Source organism: Mercenaria mercenaria, chromosome 8 (assembly GCF_021730395.1).
Source record: "Mercenaria mercenaria strain notata chromosome 8, MADL_Memer_1, whole genome shotgun sequence".
NCBI lineage: Eukaryota > Metazoa > Mollusca > Bivalvia > Venerida > Veneridae > Mercenaria > Mercenaria mercenaria.
The window spans coordinates 24,035,658-24,057,009 of record NC_069368.1 but is presented as its reverse complement, the minus strand read 5'-3'; the positions used below and the strand labels follow the sequence as shown (position 1 = coordinate 24,057,009).

Sequence of the window (21,352 nt, the reverse complement as noted above, 5' to 3'; positions counted from 1 at the left end):
TCTATGGACAAGGGCAATGGTAAACAACTCGAATTACTTAAAAACTTATTTTATCCCTTGTTACGTTCCCTTATATTTACATTATACTTTAAAATCTTTTTTTTTTTTGTAGAATTTATTATACACCAATGAAACAGTTCATTTCACATGCATACGGTGCCTGTAATTAATATGATTAAAATCAGTTGATATATTGATATTGACATGCGCAGTGAGACATTAGCGCATGCGTAAACAATGTTGTATTTTCCCCAAGGTAGACATGGCTGAAATGAGCCCTGGATAAAAAAATATAAGACTGTATATTTAGGTAAGTACTATTTACCTTTACTAATTATAATAAAAATGTTCATGTGATGTTAGTAGCTATACAAATAAGTTGTAGAATGTTGAATATTTAATACATAAAACTGCAAAGCTATTATTTTGGCCTACCTGAAATCGAAACAAAGACTTTAGCCCTCCTTAAAGCGGGGAAAGACATCGTTGCTCTAACATTAAATCTGTCTGTTATGATTTTTTTGAATTATTTAAGAAAGTGCAAGTATTTTCAAACTCGGCCTTTAATGAAAAAATATATGAACATTTAAACATTTAATCAATATGGTAACCATGTTTTTCCCTGGCAACAAATAAACAAAATGGAAAATGGCGGATCACTACTCATGTCCACATAATTGTGTCAAACATACATCGGATGTAGAATTACACAGAAAACGTCTGCAAATCAAACACTTTTCAATATCTACAAACGAAATTTTATTTGCAGATCCAGCTGGCTTACGGAAGGTCGGTGGTTCTACCCAGGTGCCCGCTCGTGATGAAATAATGAACGAGGGGCACCTGGGGTCTTCCTCCACCATTAAAGCTGGAAAGTCGCCATATGACCTATCATGTATCGGTGCGACGTTAAATAATATATATATATATATAAATTTCGAAGTTAAAACATACTTCAAAAGGTAACGATATTTGTATATCGCTAGTAACACGGAGGCGGTGCAACGTCAAATGTTCGTATGCGACGTAATTTTACATGCTATATGTGAACTAAAATCATTATCCAATATGAAGGACTGTCGGTATTTCTTCATAATAACGATGTTTACCACATTAACATACTTACATATTACTAAAATACTATATACTAAATTGTTTCAATAATTTCTGTCAGCGCTAAAAACGAATAAAACCTGTCTATGAGTTTGTTTTGTTTTCACTTCTTCAGTTTAAAGGTTTTCTGTCATCTAAATCTATGATGTCATGAAAATTAATGTTTAAAGCACGCGCAGGAAAAATGTGATTCAAGGCAATCATGGCGGCGCTGAGTTTATTTAAGCAATTAAGAAATTTCTTCAATGGTTCGTCCAAATTGTACAAATTTCCGGCAAAATAAAGAATACAAAATAATCCTATCATTCTAATGTCCTTTTTTTGTTTCTTGGCGAAAAATGGTCTTTCTTTAAAATTGAAGTTTAGTCATATTACAAACATTAGAACATGAGTTTTTTTTCTATACTCTCTTAAAATTTTATAATCAAGAGAAAAAGATGCCTGAGTCGGGATTCGAACCTAGAGAGCCACGATAATAGTAAAGCGTTGCAAATGTTTCAGAGTAAAACTTAGTAAAAACAACAAATTCTCATGTGTGTCCTTTTTCTGTTTTTGGCTTAAATGGTCTTTATATAGAATTGAAGTTTGGTCATATTACGAACATTAGAACATTAGAAAATGAGTGTTTTGTTTCTACACTCTCTTAAAATTTTCAAATCAAGACGAAAAATGCCTAGTTCGGGAGTCGAACCTTGGGCGCCACAGCAATACAAATTAAATACTTCGGTACCGCGAGTAAAGCGTTACAAAAGTTTCAAAGTAAAACTTAGTAAAACAACAGATTCGCATGTTTCCTTAACATATAGTATGTCAGTTGTTAAGTTTCAATGCCATGTTAAGAAATATAGCATTAGTTTCCTGATACCTTATTTTTTTCTTTTTCTTGTCGCACGATCTGTAGGCCATTGCTTTTAACTTGGCTTTGTGCTCCCTTTAGTTGTTATATTTCTTATTCAAAATATTGAGATCTCTGAACAAAATCGCACGTAGTTATGTATCAAATAACATGTAATGAATACTGAATTGATTTATATTTTACCTGTCACACAAAAAGTTTATCGATCGGGCTAGGTACAATGGTATAATAGCATTATTTCCTTATGGAAAGACATAGCGGTCTTCTGATATTGATTTAACACTTTATGTAGTATGAGTATTTACAGTGCCTCGCAAAACAATGCGCTGTTTATGTGGTGTTTTATTTTTCAATATTTGCGATGTTTTGAACTTGATATGCAGTGCTTTCAGGTGTATATGTGATGCTTTCTGTATATGGATAGCTATCATCTATATTTATACTAATTCTAACTTTATACGACATGCATCCTGTTGTATACGAGGTACTTGCAACTGTATATCGGCTGGTTTTCATACGGTGGGATTGAGCTACATATGCAGTCATCTCAGCTTAAAGGTCACAATAGCCTAAATAGTTTTCCCTACTGGTTGGGAATCATTTTCCGGACAGGACCAGTTTCCGGACACGTGTAATATCCGCTTTATTTCGTTGTTATTCATGGAATTGTTTCCTCTAGATAATTTAGATGTTTAGTCTTTATGTCTACAACAAACCACTATTTTATAAGGCTATGTAATGTTAGGGTTTTTGGTGATAACTCACCTGCGTTTACAAAACAACTTTCTGTCTTAACGGGGCATGAAGATAGCATTGCGCATGCGCAGTAGTTCACACATGCCGAGGTATCAAGAAATATTCAAACTACATAATGATTGTCTGCTGATAACATGTTCTACTTTTAATTTCACGCTAAAAGTTACGTAAGATGCAGGTCTGTCGATTTTTGCACTAATTTTATTCTATATCTATTGGAATTAGCAAGAATTCGTATAAGACGAAATTCGAGTTTTTTATAGTCAACCTCGGTTTGCTTTCATAGCTGCTATTGAAAGTCGGGTTATGTTTCATGTGTAATTTTGAAGAGTTGAATGATAAAGAAATGTGTAGAAATAGTTTAATTACTTATTTTGATATCAAATTAACAACAAAACACCGTCAAAATATTTGTCCGGAAACTGGTTTACCTGACGGGAAAAATAACTCATTTTAGTGACCCCATTTGAGGGCCCATGGAACCCATATTTTACGTCACAACGCGATGCTGATTACAACATCGGATGTGGGAGGAGCTGAAGTATGTGCAGTATGGGCTTCATTTGTGTCAGATATCTTATTTAGGGAATAATGGAGCCGAAATATGAAAATGTGTCCGGAAAATGGTTCCCAACCAGTATATATTCTATATAAAACTGACCTTTTTCAAAGAGCTACCAAACATAGCTAGACCCATTTCAGAGAACAAATCCTTACCTCATTTTAAAGAGTTATGATAAAACTGATATAAAAAGAAGAGAAAAGTAGGGGTCATATATCTTCTAAGAGAGATTTCTCTGATCACATTTACTTACTGTAAACTGACATCAAAATCACACTGCTGTGACCTGGAAGTACTACTCATACTAAAATGGAGCTTGACTTCACTAAATACAACCTGCTCTCCCATTTTTCCTACCAAAATGTCAACAATACATCCACAATGAAATTTAAACAAAAACTAGCATCAATTTAGACCTTTGTTGCCATGCCAAGTGAAAAATTAGTGTCCAAATACCTGGCAGCCATTACGCGATTAGATCAGATGGCTCCAACGCTGGTTCCTTTAGTTTAGTTAGGCCTAAATTAAATGTGGTGGTTTCTGTTGTGTGTATGTATTTAAAGGTACGTGTAAAGGGTGTAAATAATGTGCGTTACAGATAACAGGAAAGGTACGTACTATTAACTAAAAGACTACAAATGACCATGTTTTAGGTTCTGCTTTTGAGTAAATTCAGTACGACATTCGGTGAAAAATTGCCCTTTAATATTTATTTTTTTGTAGAAAATGGCATTTTCACTAATCTTTACGTGGGTAGGCCAATTCCATACTAACAATATATACATGTACATGTGTATGTTACAAAATGTTTAGAAGCTTTTTGTTTGGTTGTACATTATAGTAGTTATAAATTGGCATTGTACCAATACTATATGAAAATCTGACATAAAATGTTTGTGTTAGAGTCAACGAAATTCAGAAAGAAAAAAAATGCTGGTTTATTTTCAAAATTTGAACATTACTGAACTACGTAGAATAATTTTTTTCTCCAGAGAAAGTCTGAACTTAATCAAGTTTCTATAGCAGAATTACGTTAACATATCAACATTTAATACTTACAATGTTTTTGCTATTGGAACGAACTTTCCTTGTACCCTTTATATGCGATTGTTTCAACAGCATCAGTCGTAGTGGTTCGATTTTCATACTCAGTACTTTCAACTGTATTTGCGGTGATTTCAATGTGGTTCTTATTTCATTATGGTAAAACAACAATATGAGAGCAAGTTTATTTAAAAAAATAACGAGCATTTCCGAAAACATCTGGCATAGATTACAAGAGTATTTTTCAAATGTTTGCACCGGCGGAAAAAATAGCACAGAGACTGTTTGTGTACTGGCATTGCATGCCTTTGAATGTATAGGGCTAAGAAAATGGCGTTGAAGAGGCAGAATGCCCTCAAATAATATCCTATGTCGAGTGTTAACGGCAAACTTCGTAAAATACTTTCGTAACATTTCAAGCTCAAAATGCAGTTTGCTCATAATTTTAAATGCATCACATATATAGTTGAAAGCACCGGATATGTACATTACAATGCGCCACATATAAGATCAAAAGCACCGACTGTGCAGTTGAAAATACTGCGTGTAAATTTAAAGAAATTCACATACACCGCACATTATGTGCAAGGACGCACATATACATAAAAATTATACGCCATAAATACAAGTAAAACAATGCATATAGCGGCCGGTTGTGCTCTAAGGTCATGATTGTGATGATCTTAAGCAGAAAATTGATTTCCGGTCGATAACTGAAGAATGCTTCGGCGTAGGGACATCAATCTTCCCGGTTAACAATCTGTATTGACTTTGAGGTTGGCTGCCTGAAGGTCAGTGCCGCAGTTATCTTGAGCAGGATATTTCCGATCAATAACCCAAGAAATCTTTATCTAAGGTACCTCAAATATCCTAGCTAGGCTGTTCATGACTGACAAATGACCCCTATTGATTTTGAGGTTAGTTCCTCAAAAGTCAAGGTCGCAGTGACCTTGAGCTGAACATTGGTTTCCGATTAATTAATAACTGAAAATAGCTCAGAGTTGGTACATGTATGTAGACTGATCGTGACCGGTAAACTGCGTATGATGTTATCAAAACCTTGTATACTTTGTGTGTTGTAATTACTTAGTAACAATTACTTGTTTTGTCTATGCTGTATAGGGATGGCACATAAACGCCAATTAGAGAAAGAAGAGTACAGACAATGGGTGAAGGCCGGACTTGGCTTGGGGTACTTAAAAGAAGGATTAGCGCCTTTTTGTGACGACATCGCCAAACAGCAGCACAAAGACATCTTAGATAACATTAAACAGACAAAGAATCTACCGACTGTGGCATGTGGTCATTGCGGTCTAAAAACTCTCAAACCAGACCATGTAAAAACAGGAAAGAATCAATGTCCGTTAGGTCAAGCTAACTGTAACTGCTGCTATACGAAGGGTAAAATTGCTTGTCCAAACAACGTATGTAGCGCCATCTATGACTATATTGTAACTAACCATGCGTCCGCACCACCAGCTCCTACCTGGAAAAACACCAAAACTCAGCAGTGGACTGTAGATCCATGGAGTATAGCTAAATGTTTCATCAACGCCCCGGGATATGATCAGAAGACATCAGCAGCCGACACTGACTGCACGGGATTACTGCATGTGATCATCAACAACAAATATTTTCATAAGCACGTTCAATGTAACTTCGTTGCTGCTAATGTATTTTCTAAGGTAAAGGTGTATGTTATGTTTACCTAATTTTGTTAGAATTGTTACACCGGACGGCCGGTTATCCCTGTAATACTTTTACATATGCGTCCCAGCAAACACTGGCACAATAGTGCGTGTATCAACACCATGTAATGCATGCATTGTAAGGAATATGTTCACTTATAACCTTTGTGTAACTATAATTGATCTGTTCCAAATCACGTATAACTCTTATCTCTTAGAAGAAAATCATTCGAACTTTTTCAAGTTTGGGGCTCTATCTTGAATAAAATGGTCATGCTCCGCAGTAATACATGTTGGTTACAACATATATTTCATGTTTTCATCTGTTCACTCGTATAAAGTAAAATATATTATCTAGAGGCGACTCTTGTGGTTGAATTTACTTCAACGAATTAATACATTTTCAAGCAAGTCCAGCTAATGATAGTCGGGTAAAAGTAATTCTTTGTAACTATAGCTTTCGCTGTGAAATATTTTTCTGTTTGTTTATTAGTGCGTAAACGGTTACCTAGATATATAATTAAAACCAGATCATGGCTAAATATGTATATTTCATAGAAATTCTATAATAATTATGCATTATAGTTCCACCACAGTTTGTGAAATTTATATAGATCAACGGATATATTATATGTTTTTGAATCAAAGTAATGTGTACCATTTCAGGAGTATATAATTAATTTTAGGATCATATTGAGAAAATTATCTCCAGCATTCAGGAATATTTCGAGATCATTGGATGAATTACATCCCCGTCAAATTTTGACATTTATTCAAATAAGCAGTTGTAAAAAGACAACTTTTTTTAGTCGGCTAAACGCTGAAAGCGTTTGACGAGTCCTTGCTATCGCCCGATTTCTCATTCTCATTAAATGGCCTCACAACACAGCGAATTGATGTAGTTTCATTAGATTGTCTCTAATTTCAAAGAGTGCATTGATCGGATGAAGTTCAGTTACATCAATCCCATTTGCTATGACCAATATACGATGTAAGCTGTCAAATTTATGAAGTGTAATTGTGCAATACTCGAATAAAGCCACGTATATTCTTCAGCGGTAACCCATTAAGCATAAACACGAATAACGATTCTGCGGGAATTTGGTAATACATTTGCGCATATGTTTAAGGTGACTAATTTTATGTCCTTTTGTCACAGAATAACAAATATGATGTTCACAAATTCAAATAAAAGCTGCATATTAATTTTTTTCACATTTTCACTCGCGCTACGCGCTCGTGAAAATATTTGAAATTTTCTCACTTCTCAGTGAGATATATTCCATATTCACGATAAACAAACAAATGTCCTCTGTGTACTTTCAGCATTTTTATTTTTGCGAACCACTCTTCAATTTAAGAGAAATATATTTGATTTAAATACTTGTATAATGGCAATCAAAGTTTTACTATGCATCGATTGAATGTCCACTTCATTGATATTTATTGTAACAAAATCTCTGTTCAGTTTGGAAAAACAGCTAAAAACAAACTGACACTGGTAGACTACTACCAGTACATCAATCATTAGCCGACTCTCAGACCCTTCAGGCCTTTGATTAAACTTGATTTCAATCAAATACCCAACGTAATAATAACTTTATTCAGACGGCGTCGTAGGCCGATACATACAAATACGAAACGAACTGCTGAAACGATGACCTGACCCAGACGAACACACAAACAGTTATTAATATGTTTTGAATTGTATTTACTTAAATGTTCAGGTGATACAAATGAAACTTTTGTATATATTATCTAGCAATAACTGACAAAAATTCTAAATTCAACAATATGTACTAGTTACATTATGTTCGTTGGAACGGACGGACGAGGGACGGACGCGCGAACAGACAACTTCAAAATTACTTTTGCGCATATATTGGCTTGGAAAAATAAGAAACTAACACTTTTACCTTTTGAAAGATATAAATAGATAGGTTTTTATAAGCTGCAAGAACTGTCAAGAGGCTTAACATATGGGGTCTTAACTAACGGGGTTTTCGAGATGAAGGTAAGATCTGCTACGAGGGTCCTTTACCAACATTGTTCGAGATAGTGGTCCCTGTATTATAACAAATTTGAAGCAGGCACTTTTACAAAGATATACACGTGTAGATCCATGTTAATTGTTGTTTTGTTAGCTTTGTGTACAAGCTAAGATTCTGGCAACATTTAATACATGTCTCTTACATCTGTAAAACGTATTTGAGAGGAAAGTCGCATCATACGGACTTACACAGCTGTGTTCTTGAAGAATTTCAACAGATTCCAGTACCGAAATAAATGTTCTTTCTCATGTTTCAATGAAACAGGTGAGGCAATACAGAAACGAGATATTCCACTCGAGTACCATGGAACTAGAAGAGGCAGATGCAAATACTTACATAGATGATATGATTGCTGTGCTGCAAGATGGTAAGGAACTCATCAACCGAAAAGATGCCCAGGACGCCGTAAAGAAACTTGAAGCGGTTGGTACAATTCATTTTGCAACTGTCTGACCTTGTGAAATATGTGTTCTCATTTTTATATTAAGATTAAAAAATAAGTAAATGTAAACTGTATTCGTATTTATAACAGTCCGAACTAAATTTGATGAAAGTGTTGATACAAACTTGTGTTCTTAACTTCTGTTGTTATTTTAGTTTACCTCCAATAACTACTTGGCAAATATAAGTTTTGCAAGTATTCCCGACAGACATCTTAAGATGTTGATGTCTGATATCCTGATCGCAGGGACCTGTAACAAACTCAAACTCCTTTTTTGAGGGAGAGGAGGGAGGAGAGGGGATGGGGGAGGAGTTGGATACATGAATATTCTTCATTACAAAATAAGTGTGTTTTTGATTTGGGATGGAATTGCAAAACATGTTGGGTTTTAAGATGGTTGTAAATTTGTGAACTTTCAGTTGTATTATTATAAGGTACATGTAGGCCATTGTCCACCAAAATAAAAAGATTTTGATACGGGCTCATGGAACCAATATCATAAACAGATATCAGTTTACCGATATTGATCCAATATATCAATATGTGCCAGTTAGTTTATGCTAAATAGCTAATGTAATTATCAGGTCCTGTACGTTCTACAAAGATCTGGCGGCAAATTTGAGTCAAATAATAAAGAATAAATATGCAACAATTGGCTTGCCAGAAAAAGTAAAAGAAACTTAAAGGATTGTTTTCTATATGACTATTTTGCTTTAGTATTCGCGTTAAATGTTTGCCAATTATAGCGCCGCCAATTTTGAAAAAAAAGCATCCCTTGTTAACAGAATTTAACATAAAATTATATATATCTGAACAGCTGAAGAATGAAGATTTCATTGTAACCACTGAAAATATGAAGAAGGTTCTTGGAGATATCAGAGAAGAATTCGAGAATATAAAAAGATCAACAGAAGGTCTAGCGACTAAGGACGATTTGAAAAAATCAACAGAAGGTCTAGCGACTAAGGACGATTTGAAAAAATCAACAGAAGGTCTTGCCACTAAGGACGATTTGACAAAATCAACAGAAGGTCTGGCGACTAAGGGCGATTTGAAAAATTCAACAGAAGGTCTGGCGACTAAGGACGATTTAAAAAATCAGCAGAAGGTCTGGCGACTAAGGACGATTTAAAACAATCAACAGAAGGTCTGGCGACTAAGGGCGATTTAAAAAAATCAACAGAAGGTCTGGCGACTAAGGGCGATTTAAAAAGATCAACAGAAGGTCTGGCGACTAAGGACAGTTGTGATGAAGTTAACATGAAGATATCTGCACTGGAAATGAAAATGATTTCACTGGAATCTCTCATAAATGAACAAACGAAGGTATACACTTTTATCTTTTATCACATGTTTGACGTCGTGGGAGTGTAATAAAACCATTACATAATTTTTTTCAATGATAATACATTAAACTTGTGTGTATTAAAGCTTTGATGTCAGCGTCGTTTATACTAGTATAGAAGACGTTAGTCAAGTTGACTTGTTTAGTATAAGTATGTGATAAAAAGATTAGATTTGCATCGAGAAATATGCACTTGTTCTTCGCGGAATGATACTGCTGCAGAACTTGTGCATATTTCTCGATACAAATCTAGTAACCTATAAAAACCATTTCAATGAAGTTCATGTCCGAAAAAAACGGAGACGCTTTATAACATTAAAATGTTTGTCATGCCTGAACAAATGGAGTTATAACTTTTTAATCCCCCGCAATGAGTGGTGGGAGAGTCGTGGCCAGGGGAGGGGGTATAGGAATGGCCCCCGTCTGTCCTTCCGTCAGTCCGTAACATGTTTGTGTCTGCTTCATATCTCTTAAACTGCTTGAAGGAGTTTGAGCTCATCTGATTTTTTGAAAAAAAAGATGAGTAATCACTTGAGTGGTGTCGGCGTTGCCTGGTTAAGTTTTATGTTTAGGTCAGTTTTTCTCCTAAACTATCAAAGCTATTGCTTTGAAACTTGAAACACTTGTTTACCATCATAAGCTGACCTTGTACAGCAAGAAACATAACTCCATTCTGCTTTTTGCAAGAATTATCGCCCCTTTTGTACTTAGAAAATATCAGATTTCTTGGTTACGTTTTATGTTTAGGTCAACTTTTCTCCTAAACTATCAAAGCTATTGCTTTGAAAGTTGCAACACTTGTTCACCATCATAAGCTGACCATGTACATCAAGAAACATAACTCCATCCTGCTTTTTGCAAGAATTATTGCCCCTTTTGGACTTAGAAAATCAGTTTTCTTGGTTAAGTTTTATGTTTAGGTCAGCTTTTCTCCTAAACTATCAAAGCTACTGCTTTAAAACTTGCAACACTTGTTCACCATCATAAGCTGACCCTATACAGCAAGAAACATAACTCCATCCTGCTTTTTGCAAGATTTTTGGCCCTTTTTGACTTAGAAAATACCAGATTTCTTGGTTAAGTTTTATGTTTATTTCAACTTTTTCTCTTAAACTATCAAAGCTATTGCTTTGAAACTTGCAACACTTGCTCACCATCATAGGCTGACCCTGTACAGCAAGCAACATAACTCCATCCTGCTTTTTGCAATAATTATTGCCCCTTTTGGACTTAGAAAATCATTTTCTTGGTTGAGTATTATGTTTAAGTCAATTTTTCTCATAAACTATCAAAGCTATTGCTTTAAAACTTGCAACAGTTTTTCAACATCATAAGCGGAGGTTGTACATCAAGAAACATAACTCTATCCTGCTTTTTGCAAGAATGATGGCCTTTTTTAGACTTAGAAAATCATGGGTATAAGAATGTTTCTATTATACAAAAAATCAGATGAGCGTCATGCAGCACCTGCAAGGCGGTGCTCTTGTCATGAAACTTAGGTCAAATAATCACCCCATCAAGATGATGTGCAAAAGTCATGAGACAGCCATGTCGGCTTAAGGTCAAGGTCACAACTCAAGGACAAAGGTTTAAGCCTTCCATTTTGTGTCCGCTCTGTATTTTCTAAACCCCTTAAAGGAATTTTATGAAATTGGGTCAAATGATCACCTCATCAAGAGGATGTGCAGAACTTATGAGATGAATCAGCCATGCCTGCTCAAGGTCAAGGTCACAACTTAGGGTTAAAAGTTTGAGCCTTCCATTTTGTGACTGCTCTGTATATCCTAAACTCGTTGAAAGATTTTTATGAAACTTGGGTCAAATGATCATATCATCAAGGTGATGTGCAGAACTTATAAGTATGCCATGTTGGCTCAAGGTCAAAAAGTCACTACTCGGGGTCAAAGGTTTGAGTTTTCATTTTGTGTCTGATCTGTATCTCCTAATCCCATTGAAGGATTCGTATGAAACCTGGGTCAAATGATCACCTCATAAGCACAATGTGCAGAACTCATGAGTCAGCCATGTCGGTTCAAGGTCAATGTCAAAGGTTGAGCCTTCTATTTTGTGTCCACTCTGTATCTCCTAAACCCCTTAAAGGATTTTCAGTAAACGTGAGTCAAATGATCACCTCATCAAGAAGTTATGATTCAGCTATGTCAACTCAAGGTCAAAGTCACAACTCAAGGTCAAAGGTTTGAGCTCTGTATCTCCTAAACCTCTTGAAGAATTTTCATGATGTGCAAAATTCACGAGTCAGTCATGTCAGTGTAAGATCCAAGGTCACAGCTCAAAGTCAAAAGTTTACCTTCCACTATCCATAACAGTGGCAGGCAATTCAGCTGTCTTTCAGACTGCCTTGTCTTAACATTAAATTGTTGTTCATGTCTGAAGATACGGAGGTATACGCTTTATTAGCTCACCTGTCACATAGTGACACGGTAAGCTTTTGTGATCACCCTTTGTCGTCCGTTCTTCCGTTGTTCGTCTGTCCTTAGTTTCTTGTGAACACAATAGAGACCACATTTTGCACTCAGTTTTAATCAAACTTGCACACAACTTGTATTGGCATTATATCTTGGTTCCTTTTGAAATCTGGCCAGATCCCTTTATGGGTTCCAGAGTTATGGACCCTTAAATTTGCTATGTTTGGCTTGTGAACAGGATAGAGACCACATTTTGCAAACAACTTCAATCAGACGTACATACAAATTGTATTTGCATAATATCTCAGTTCCTTTTGAAAACTGGCCATATCCCATCATGGGTTCCAGAGTGATAGCACCTAAAAGGGCCAAAATTTGCTATTTTTGGCTTTTGAACACAATAGAAACCACATTTTGCAATCAAATTCAGTCAAACTTGCACACAGCTTGTATTGGCATAATATCTCGGTTTCATTTGAAAACTGACCAGATCCCATCATGGGTTCTAGAGTTATAGCCCCTTGAAGGACCAAAATTAGCTTTTTTGGCTTTTGCATCCATTTAGAGAATTGATTTGATATAAACTTGCAAAATACAAATGTATCTTCAACAACAATAAATGTTTGGTTCCATAATGAATCTGTCTGATCCAATCAAAGGTTCTGGAGTAACAGTCCCTGAATGACCCCTGAAAGAGCCAAATTTGTTATTTTTTACATTGTGAACACGATTGAAGTGACATTTTATATTTGATTTTAACTACACTTGCACAGAACTTTAGTCACAGTAAGATCTCGGTTCCTTTAGAAATCCAGCTAGATTCCATCATGGGTGCTAGAGTTATTTTGGCCCTTTCAGCCATGTTGAAGTTTCATTTATACTTTGATTAGATACAAACTTGCACAGATTAGTTATCTTGATGATCTCTAGGCTTGGGTTGAAACTGGGTCATATCGCTTCATAAACAAGGTCATTCAGTCAAATCAAAGGGAAAGCTTGTTTACAACATAGAGGCTATGGCACTTTTGTGACCCAGTCTTCATGAAACTTAGTCAGAATGTTTATCTTGATGATTTCTAGGCCAAGTTTGAAACTGGGTTGTATGGGGTCAAAAACTAGGTCATACGGTCAAATCAAAGAAAAAGTTTGTTAACACTCTTGTTCATTTGATGTGCATGAAAATTAGTCAAAATGTTTGTCTGCATGAAATATATATGAATTTATATCTAGGTCATGTGGGGTCATAATTTAGATCACCAAGTAAAATCAAAGAATAAGGGTGTTTACACTCTAGGGAGCACATTTTTGTCCCCCCACCCCATGAGTGGTGGGAGCATATAGATTTGGTCTTGTCCGTCCGAAGTTCGTGACGCGCCTAGCTCAAAAAGTATTTGATATAAATTGATGATACCTTGCATGAGTCTTTATCATGATATGAACTTGCGCACCTCTTATTTTTCATCTGGCTCCGCCCCCTATTTTTTGAGTTATGGCCCCTGAAATAGTCAAAAATGCACATTTTCACCTTGTGACGCGCCTAGCTCAAAAAGTATTTGATGTAAATTGATGAAACCTTGCTTGAGTCTTTATCATGATATGAACTTGCGCACCTCCTATTTTTTTTCTGGCTCCGCCCCCTATTTTCAGAGTTATGGCCCCTGAAGTAGTCAAAAATGTACATTTTCACCTTTGTGATGCACCTAGTTCAAAAAGTATTTTGATATAAATGATTGAAAACATGCATAAGTCTTGATCATGATATAAACTTATAACCTCTTATTTTTTGGCTGGCTCCACCACCTATTTTTTAAAGTTATGGCCCCTGAAAAAAATGCACATTTTCAGCTAATTATGTGCCTAGCTCAAAAAGTACTTGATGTAAATTTATGAAACCTTGCTTGGGTCTTTATCATGATGTGTCTTTGCACACTTGGCATTCTTCCTGAGAATCTTTGCATTTATTACAAAGTTATGGCCCTTGAAATAGCCAAAACAGTGGATTTTTTTATTGTGATGCTCATAGCTCAAGAAGTATATGGCCTAGAATAATGAATCCTTTTCATAAAATGTTTGTTGAGGCTATACCCCATTAAGACTGCAAACATTGAATTATTTCTCCTTATTTGTGACAAATGTACCAGTGGGGGGCACACCCTGTGTCCTACAGACGCATTCTAGTTTATTCTATTTTCATAAAACTTGGTCAAAATGTTTGTTATCAAGAAGTCTCAGAGGATTTCAAATCTGGGTCACATGGGGCAAAAAACTAGGCCACTAGGTCAAATTAAAGAAAATGCTTGTTTACATTCAAGAGACCATGTTTTTAGATCCAGTCTTAATGAAAATTGGTCAGAATATTTGTCTCCATGAAATCACTGGGTAAACCATGTTTACGCTGTTATGGTGTGTTACTCAGGTGAGCAACGTAGGGCCATCTAGGCCCTCTTGTAACTTTTAAATGCTGTTCATGGCTAAACAGAGACATATGCTTTATTACTTTTAAATGTCTGAACATACGGAGGTACCTGCTTTATAACCAACCGTTCAAAATGGTGTTCATGGATGAACAAAAGCAGGTCTGCGCTTGATGAAATATGTTATACTGTAGCTCTATAATTATGAATTATCGAATATCATACAATTATTACCATTTAGAGAGGCCGGTAGCTCGATATGTATTGAAGGGGGTCACTGCTTTAGATATTGATCAACACTAATGTTGCACTTGGTAAATTTTCAGTCGATATCGACGGTGCATATTATAAAATGCATATATACAAACTTTACAAATGTCTGTCTACAGTCTACAAAATTTCAAAACGCAGAAGTTTTAAATACCAGTGTGCACAGAAATGGAACATACGTAATACAGAAATAATGTTTCACAAAGGTCTTATGTGTAGAAAATCAACTTAAAGCATGTTATTTGACCGAAATTAAAAAAAATGCCAACATGACAGGGCCTTCTGTTTTACGTTTTCGCTGATAATTTGAATGATAGACATGCCTATGCAGGAATCATCAATGTATACACGTGCAACCTATAAAAGTGTGTTTAGCAACTACTGAAAAAATAGTTTCTTTCGGAAAAATTTATTCATTGCAGTACTTGTGCTAATGCCAAAATTACAAGTTGATATAGATCTAGATAAATTGTGTGTGTACGTTATTTCCAAGACGTTCATTTCAACAACGTCATAATTATAAGATAAACAGCACATCAGTTTCAAACGCGTTGGTTGCAACAATGTCTCGTTTTGACATACTTTGCAAAGAAATAAATGAATAGCGTAGCAGAAAAAAATTCATTTCGCTTCGGCCAGGAACCAATGCGTGACAGAATTACCATTCCTATGCACCAGGAACCAACTTTGTGACGTCACACAGAAAGTGATGACAGATAAACATAAGTAGGACTGGGACAATTACTCGGGTAATCGGATCCGATTTGATTACTAGTAGAAACCGGTTTCGATTTTACAAAACCGCTTATCGCTCTTAAACAATAAACATCGCGAATTGTACTTTATCTTTATACATTTCTTTGACTAGCACATAGACCCGCAGTATATTTCCGCTAAAACAAATTCAGCATAGTCAATAGTCTCGGATTTGCTTGTCGTGATATGTTTAGAATAAAATGCACTAAAATATGAATTATTAATTATCACACTGCTTGCATCACACTGCTTGTAAACGATAAACTCCGCAAGTTCCTAATGTAATCAGTTGCTGGGAGTTCCTTGGTACAGTCGTCAGGAAAGAAAACAGCGTCAAAATGGCGGCCGATTAACCGTCTGCGTCGCATCACGACGTCATTTATAATATCGTGACGTCAGAATACCTTTGTAGAAAAATATAACTATTTCTATTATGTTTCCTGATTTTACCTTTATTTATGATGGAATATAAATATTTATGATCCTGTTATTATTTGTATGCATTTATACCGTTACTGAAGAATATTTTGTAAGGAATTTTTTGTCATTTATAATTCATATTAGATCTGTTTAGCATTCTGACAAGTGTAGTTGCATACCAGTGAAAAATAAAAATATTTTCACTGTTTGCAGAATTCCATCAGAGTAAATTCGCAAGTAGATGATAAAATTCTACCATCAGAATCACTATACACTTTTTTTTTAATGCAAAAATGCACCACTTTAGACCATTCTTCGGGCACACACACGAAAATGAAAAGAAAAAAAAAATAAACACTGAAAGATTTTTTTGAAAATAAAACTTAGCTAAAACCAGAAAAATGGTACCCACTGGAGCAAAATGAATATCTTTACAATTTTTAATGTTAAATAATGCTTTCTAATGCATTTTGTTTGTTTGTTTGTTTATTTGATAAATGATAGGATTGTTTTGTCGGAAAGTAGTGTTTATCAAAGTATCTTTGCGGACGGTATAAGCTGCTGCACGGCTGCAGTTTAGTGCTGTCAATTATTCTACATTAAAACAACTATTTCTCATAAAGATTACAGAATTTAGTAATACTTTTTATGAACATGATACAGTAGACATGCGTATTGGAATACAGAATTAAAACACCTAAAACGCATGTCAACATGTCTTGCAATTGTTTTCTCAAAGAAATAAAGGGAAGTTATTAATGTTCGCTGAAATTATTAATGTTGGCTGGAGAAATAAATTTTCGCTGTTAACGTTCGCTAGCTTAATGTTCGCCAGCTTGTTTTCAGTATAATGTTGAATTGTGAAACGACAACTCGCAACATGTTTACATGTCAGTTTTTACAAACACTGAAATGAATGAGCGGAAAATTCTCATGTTTTTTGCATCAAGTCTAAAAAAAATATTATTTTAAACAAATCATCCAAAGAGAGACTTCTAAATCTAGATACATATGTATCTAGTTAGAGCATTGCATTTTTTTTTTTTTTTTGCATTAGCATAATTTAAGCAACATTTTCAGCTTGGAATGTTCACCATTGCAACATGTTATCAATCAGGGTTTTAACTTTTTGAATTAGATCTGTATAACTCTTATCCTGATTTAAAACTTTGTATATTAAGAGGCCTAATAACTTTTATGGATTACATTAATGTCAATAATGAACATCGGTCTTGAATTTCAAAACTATTATACAGGAGACGTCTGTGACATTTGCATTTATATACAATACGCATTGCAGTACTAACCTAAAGAATTACAGAATGCATTTTAGGATTTTGATAGACAGACATTTGTAATGTTTGTATGTTTGCATTTTATAGTATGCATGTCGAACATTTTGGATGAAAATTCACCACATGCAGCATTAATGTTGATCAATAATTTTGGCGGCGATCCCCTTCCATAGATATGAGGATGTACCGAATATCAGTCTACAGTGTATTGAAATCTGCAAATTAACAATATTTTCATACGTGTATGTGTATAAAACTGGTGCAACAATTACTTTTTCTTTTAAGGAGATAAAACGACTCAAGACAGATGATTCTGCTCAAAAGGAACAATCAGAATATGAAAAGTCCAAATTAGGTAATATTAATCAAATGATACTGGTAATAATTAGATATATGGAAAATCTAAAAAAAAAAAAAAATCTTCTCAGAAACCAGAAGCTCTAGAGCTTAGTTATTTGACATGAAGCATCGTCTAGTGGACCTCTACTTGTTGTTCAAATCATGACGCCGGGGTCAAAATGGACGCCGCTCCAGGGGTCACTTGATTTTACATAGATATCTATAGGAAAATCTTCAAAAAAAAAATAATAAACCAGAAGACCTAGAGTTTAGATATTTGATATGTAGCATTGCCTAGTGAACCTCTACAAAATGTGTTCAAATCATGACCACTGGGGTCAAAATTGACCCCGCCCCACGGGTCACTTGATTTTATAGAGGAAAATCTTCAAAAAATTTCTAAAAATAAACCAAAAGGTCTAGATCTTAGATATTTGACATGTAGCATTGCCTAGTAGACTTTTACAAAATTTGTTCAAATCATGACCACCGGAGTCAAATTGACCCCCGTCCCATGACGTTACTTGATTGTACATAGAAAAATCTTCAAAATTTACTAAAAATAAACCAGAAGGCCTAGAGCTTAGATATTTGATATTTAGCATTGCCTAGTGGACCTCTACAAACTTTGTTCAAATCATGACCCCCGGAGTCAAAATTGACCCCCATCCCAGGGTTCACTTGATTTTATATAGGAAAATCTTCAAAAAAATTCTTAAAATAAACCAGAAGGCCTAGACCTTAGCTATTTGATATGTAACATTGTCTAGTAGATTTCTACAAACTTTGTTCAAATTATGACCCCTGTAGCTCACAGTTTTTTTTCTTGCTATTTTGAGAACATAGTCTTACCCCAAAAATTGGGAATTTTGACGCGTAAATGTTCCAAATTGGGAAATATGTAGTCCCATAGGATATATTAAGGATGTGTTTAAGCACTTTCTCATACACTTGTTTCACATTGTACAACATCTTTAACGTTTGTATCGTTTGTGCAATTTTGATGATTTGTTTCAGGATATAGATTGGGAATTTTGCACTCATTTTAGGAAAAAATATACTTTTGGCATTGGGAACATAGCCGAAAAACGGCTATAAAATTGTTGAAAAAAAAACATGACTCATAATTATTACTCGGGTGAGCGATCCAGGGTCATCATGACCATCTTGTTCATTATTGTACCATCGCGTTTTCACTATCCTGCCATCGCGTTTTCATAATCGTACCATAGCGCCATCACGTTTTCGTCATCGTACAATCAGGTTTTCACCATCGTGTCATCACGTTTTCATCATCGTACCATCGCGTCATCACGTTCTCACCATCGTGACATTACGCGTTTACCATTGTGCCATCTGGCGTATCTACGGTGTTCCATTTGGACAATCGTGACATTTTATTTAATACTAAACCGCGATACATGATGGCACGATAACGGAAACGCGATAGCGCATTGGTACTATGATGAAAACTCGATAGAACGATGATGAAAACGCGATGGTACGATGGTGAAATGTCGATGTGATATAGCGTTTTTATGAACGTATCATCGCGTTTTCAACATCAAACCATCATGCCATCGCGTTTTCATCATCGTACTATCGTGCCATCGCGTTTTCATCATCGTGCCACCGCGTTATCATCATCGTACTATCGTGTTTTTACCATCATACCATCGCGTTTTCACCGTCGTACCATCCCCATCGGTTAGAAATGCGTAGTCCCGTACACTTGTGTTTTTGTCAACAATAGATGAATGTTTCTCAATTTAATTTGTGAGAAGAATTTTACCATTTAGATTCTGCTATTTTGCAAAACAAAATGTTCAGTGCTCAGTTCATTTAAACTGTGAAATCTTCAAGGCCACGTCCTTTGTATTTTCAATATGCATGAAAGTAAATAAAAAGCTTGGTTTAATAGTCACATGGTATGTAGAAGGAATAGTGCAATGTGAAAATGAGATTGCATCAAGCCTGTACTTTACTGACACATATACTGTACCACTGCGCATGACCACAGAAAAGCGATGGTACGATGGTGAAAATGCGGTGGTACGATGGTGATAACACGATGTGAAAAAGCGATGGTACGATGATAAAAACGCGAAGGTACGATGATACGATGGTGAAAACGCGATGGCACGATGATGAAAACGCGATATTACACTGACATTTCACCATCGTACAATTGCGATTTCATCATCGTGCCCTTGCGTTTTCACCATCGTATGTTGTTTCATCATCGTGCCATCGCGCAATTGTTGCTTTCGTCATCGTACTATCGTGCATCGCGGTTTAATATTAAATAATAAGTCACGATTGTAATATATATAATTTTATATATTATATGGCTATAATTGACCTTGTCCGGACAATAACTTCGTCATTGAATGTGGGGGTTACAAAAATGACCTGGCACAATTGTTTGAGATGGTGTGTCGCATGCAACACCGGCGTCAATAACTTAAAGGTCAAGGTCACACTTCGAGTTTAAAGCTCAAATATGGCTATAATTGACATTGTACGGACAATAACTTTGTCATTGATTGTGGGATTCTAAAATAATCTGGCACAATTGTTTAGGCTACCACCATGAGACTGTGTGTGGCGTGCAACAACAGTGTTAATGTCTCAAATGTCAAGGTCACGTTTAGAGGTCAAAAGTCAAAAATAGGGTATAAGTTTGTCATTGATTGTGGAATTTTAAAGTAACTTAGGGTAATTGATCATGATCATGAGACGGCGTGTCGCGCGCAAACCCGTGTAAATATCTTAAAGGTTAAGGTCACACTTGGAGTTTAAGGTCAAATGTGGTTGGACAATTTCAGAAATGCCATTTATAGCTTAACTGTTTGAATTTTAAGGAGAGCTATTATCAACCTCCGCGCAGGAATATTGTCAAAGAATCATACTGTACCGATAAGGGGAAGTAACACTGTGTTGGAGTTTGGGCTATTATACTCCCGTCGGCATCGGTGTTGACATCTGACAAATCATAGGATTCCACTCGAAAGCACTCTTTAAATAGTATCATAACTGTCAGTCCTTTTGACAGCTGGCGGGATCGACATGTTGCCCGTGGGCATCTAGTCATAAAAACAAAATTATATTTACTCGATTAGCTCAGTTGGTGGAGCACCTAACTAGCAAGCAAGGGTCGTGAGTTCGAGAGCTGCACTTGGCAGATGTTTTCTCCGAAAACTCAACTTTTAGTGACGAGTTAAATTGGAAAATGCGGGCTACATTGGCATGTTAGAAGCTGAACAGTTGATGCCTTGCTCTGCGATTTCACTGTAAGGGAGTGGTAGGGTTATGAAAGAGCATGCGGTTTGCAGGGCTATACTCTGTTGGAAGCTTAAGGTTAAGCCTTCACAGTTAAAGTAATGAGAAGTAAAGTGATTCGAGGCTTCTGGGTAATCAGGAGCCCGATAAGCTCAGTTGGTAGAGCACCCGACTTGTAAGCAGGAGGTGTAGTTTGATTCCTCCACTGGGCACGTGTTTTCACCTAAAATATAACAGTAAATTTAGTTAGAGCTGGGGCTCGAACTCGCGAACACGTTTTTCGTAGTCAGACA

The 21,352-nt window shown here is 35.7% G+C and overlaps 2 protein-coding genes across 3 annotated transcripts in view; both read left to right on the top strand.

Annotated features, from left to right (window-relative positions):
- Nucleotides 1–198: 198 nt before the first annotated feature.
- On the top strand, nt 199–9,953 carry LOC123566657 (uncharacterized). 2 transcript variants are annotated; one of them, XM_053549547.1, is made up of 4 exons: nt 199–310; nt 5,454–6,016; nt 8,335–8,493; nt 9,330–9,953. In XM_053549547.1, the coding sequence occupies exons 2-4, from the start codon at nt 5,456–5,458 to the stop codon at nt 9,642–9,644; spliced, it is 1,035 nt and encodes a 344-aa protein (XP_053405522.1). In that variant the 5' UTR covers nt 199–310; nt 5,454–5,455; the 3' UTR covers nt 9,645–9,953. The 2 variants fall into 2 exon arrangements, with proteins under 2 accessions (XP_053405522.1, XP_053405523.1); XM_053549548.1 differs by lacking the exon at nt 199–310 and having other exon boundaries at nt 5,444–6,016.
- Nucleotides 9,630–21,352, top strand: part of LOC128545985 (uncharacterized) — a 23,996-nt gene continuing 12,273 nt past the window's right edge. The window contains exons 1-2 of the mRNA XM_045300310.2: nt 9,630–9,838; nt 17,724–17,793. Coding sequence (XP_045156245.2) covers nt 9,773–9,838; nt 17,724–17,793 — 136 coding nt within the window. The 5' untranslated portion in view covers nt 9,630–9,772. The remainder of the gene's footprint in view (nt 9,839–17,723; nt 17,794–21,352) is intronic.

Coding starts and splice junctions, on each gene's coding strand:
- LOC123566657 (XM_053549547.1), top strand. CDS start 5,456: ATGGCACATAAACGCCAATTAGAGAAAGAAGAGTACAGACAATGGGTG. Junction 6,017..8,334: donor CTGCTAATGTATTTTCTAAG/GTAAAGGTGTAT, acceptor TCAATGAAACAG/GTGAGGCAATACAGAAACGA. Junction 8,494..9,329: donor CCGTAAAGAAACTTGAAGCG/GTTGGTACAATT, acceptor ATATCTGAACAG/CTGAAGAATGAAGATTTCAT.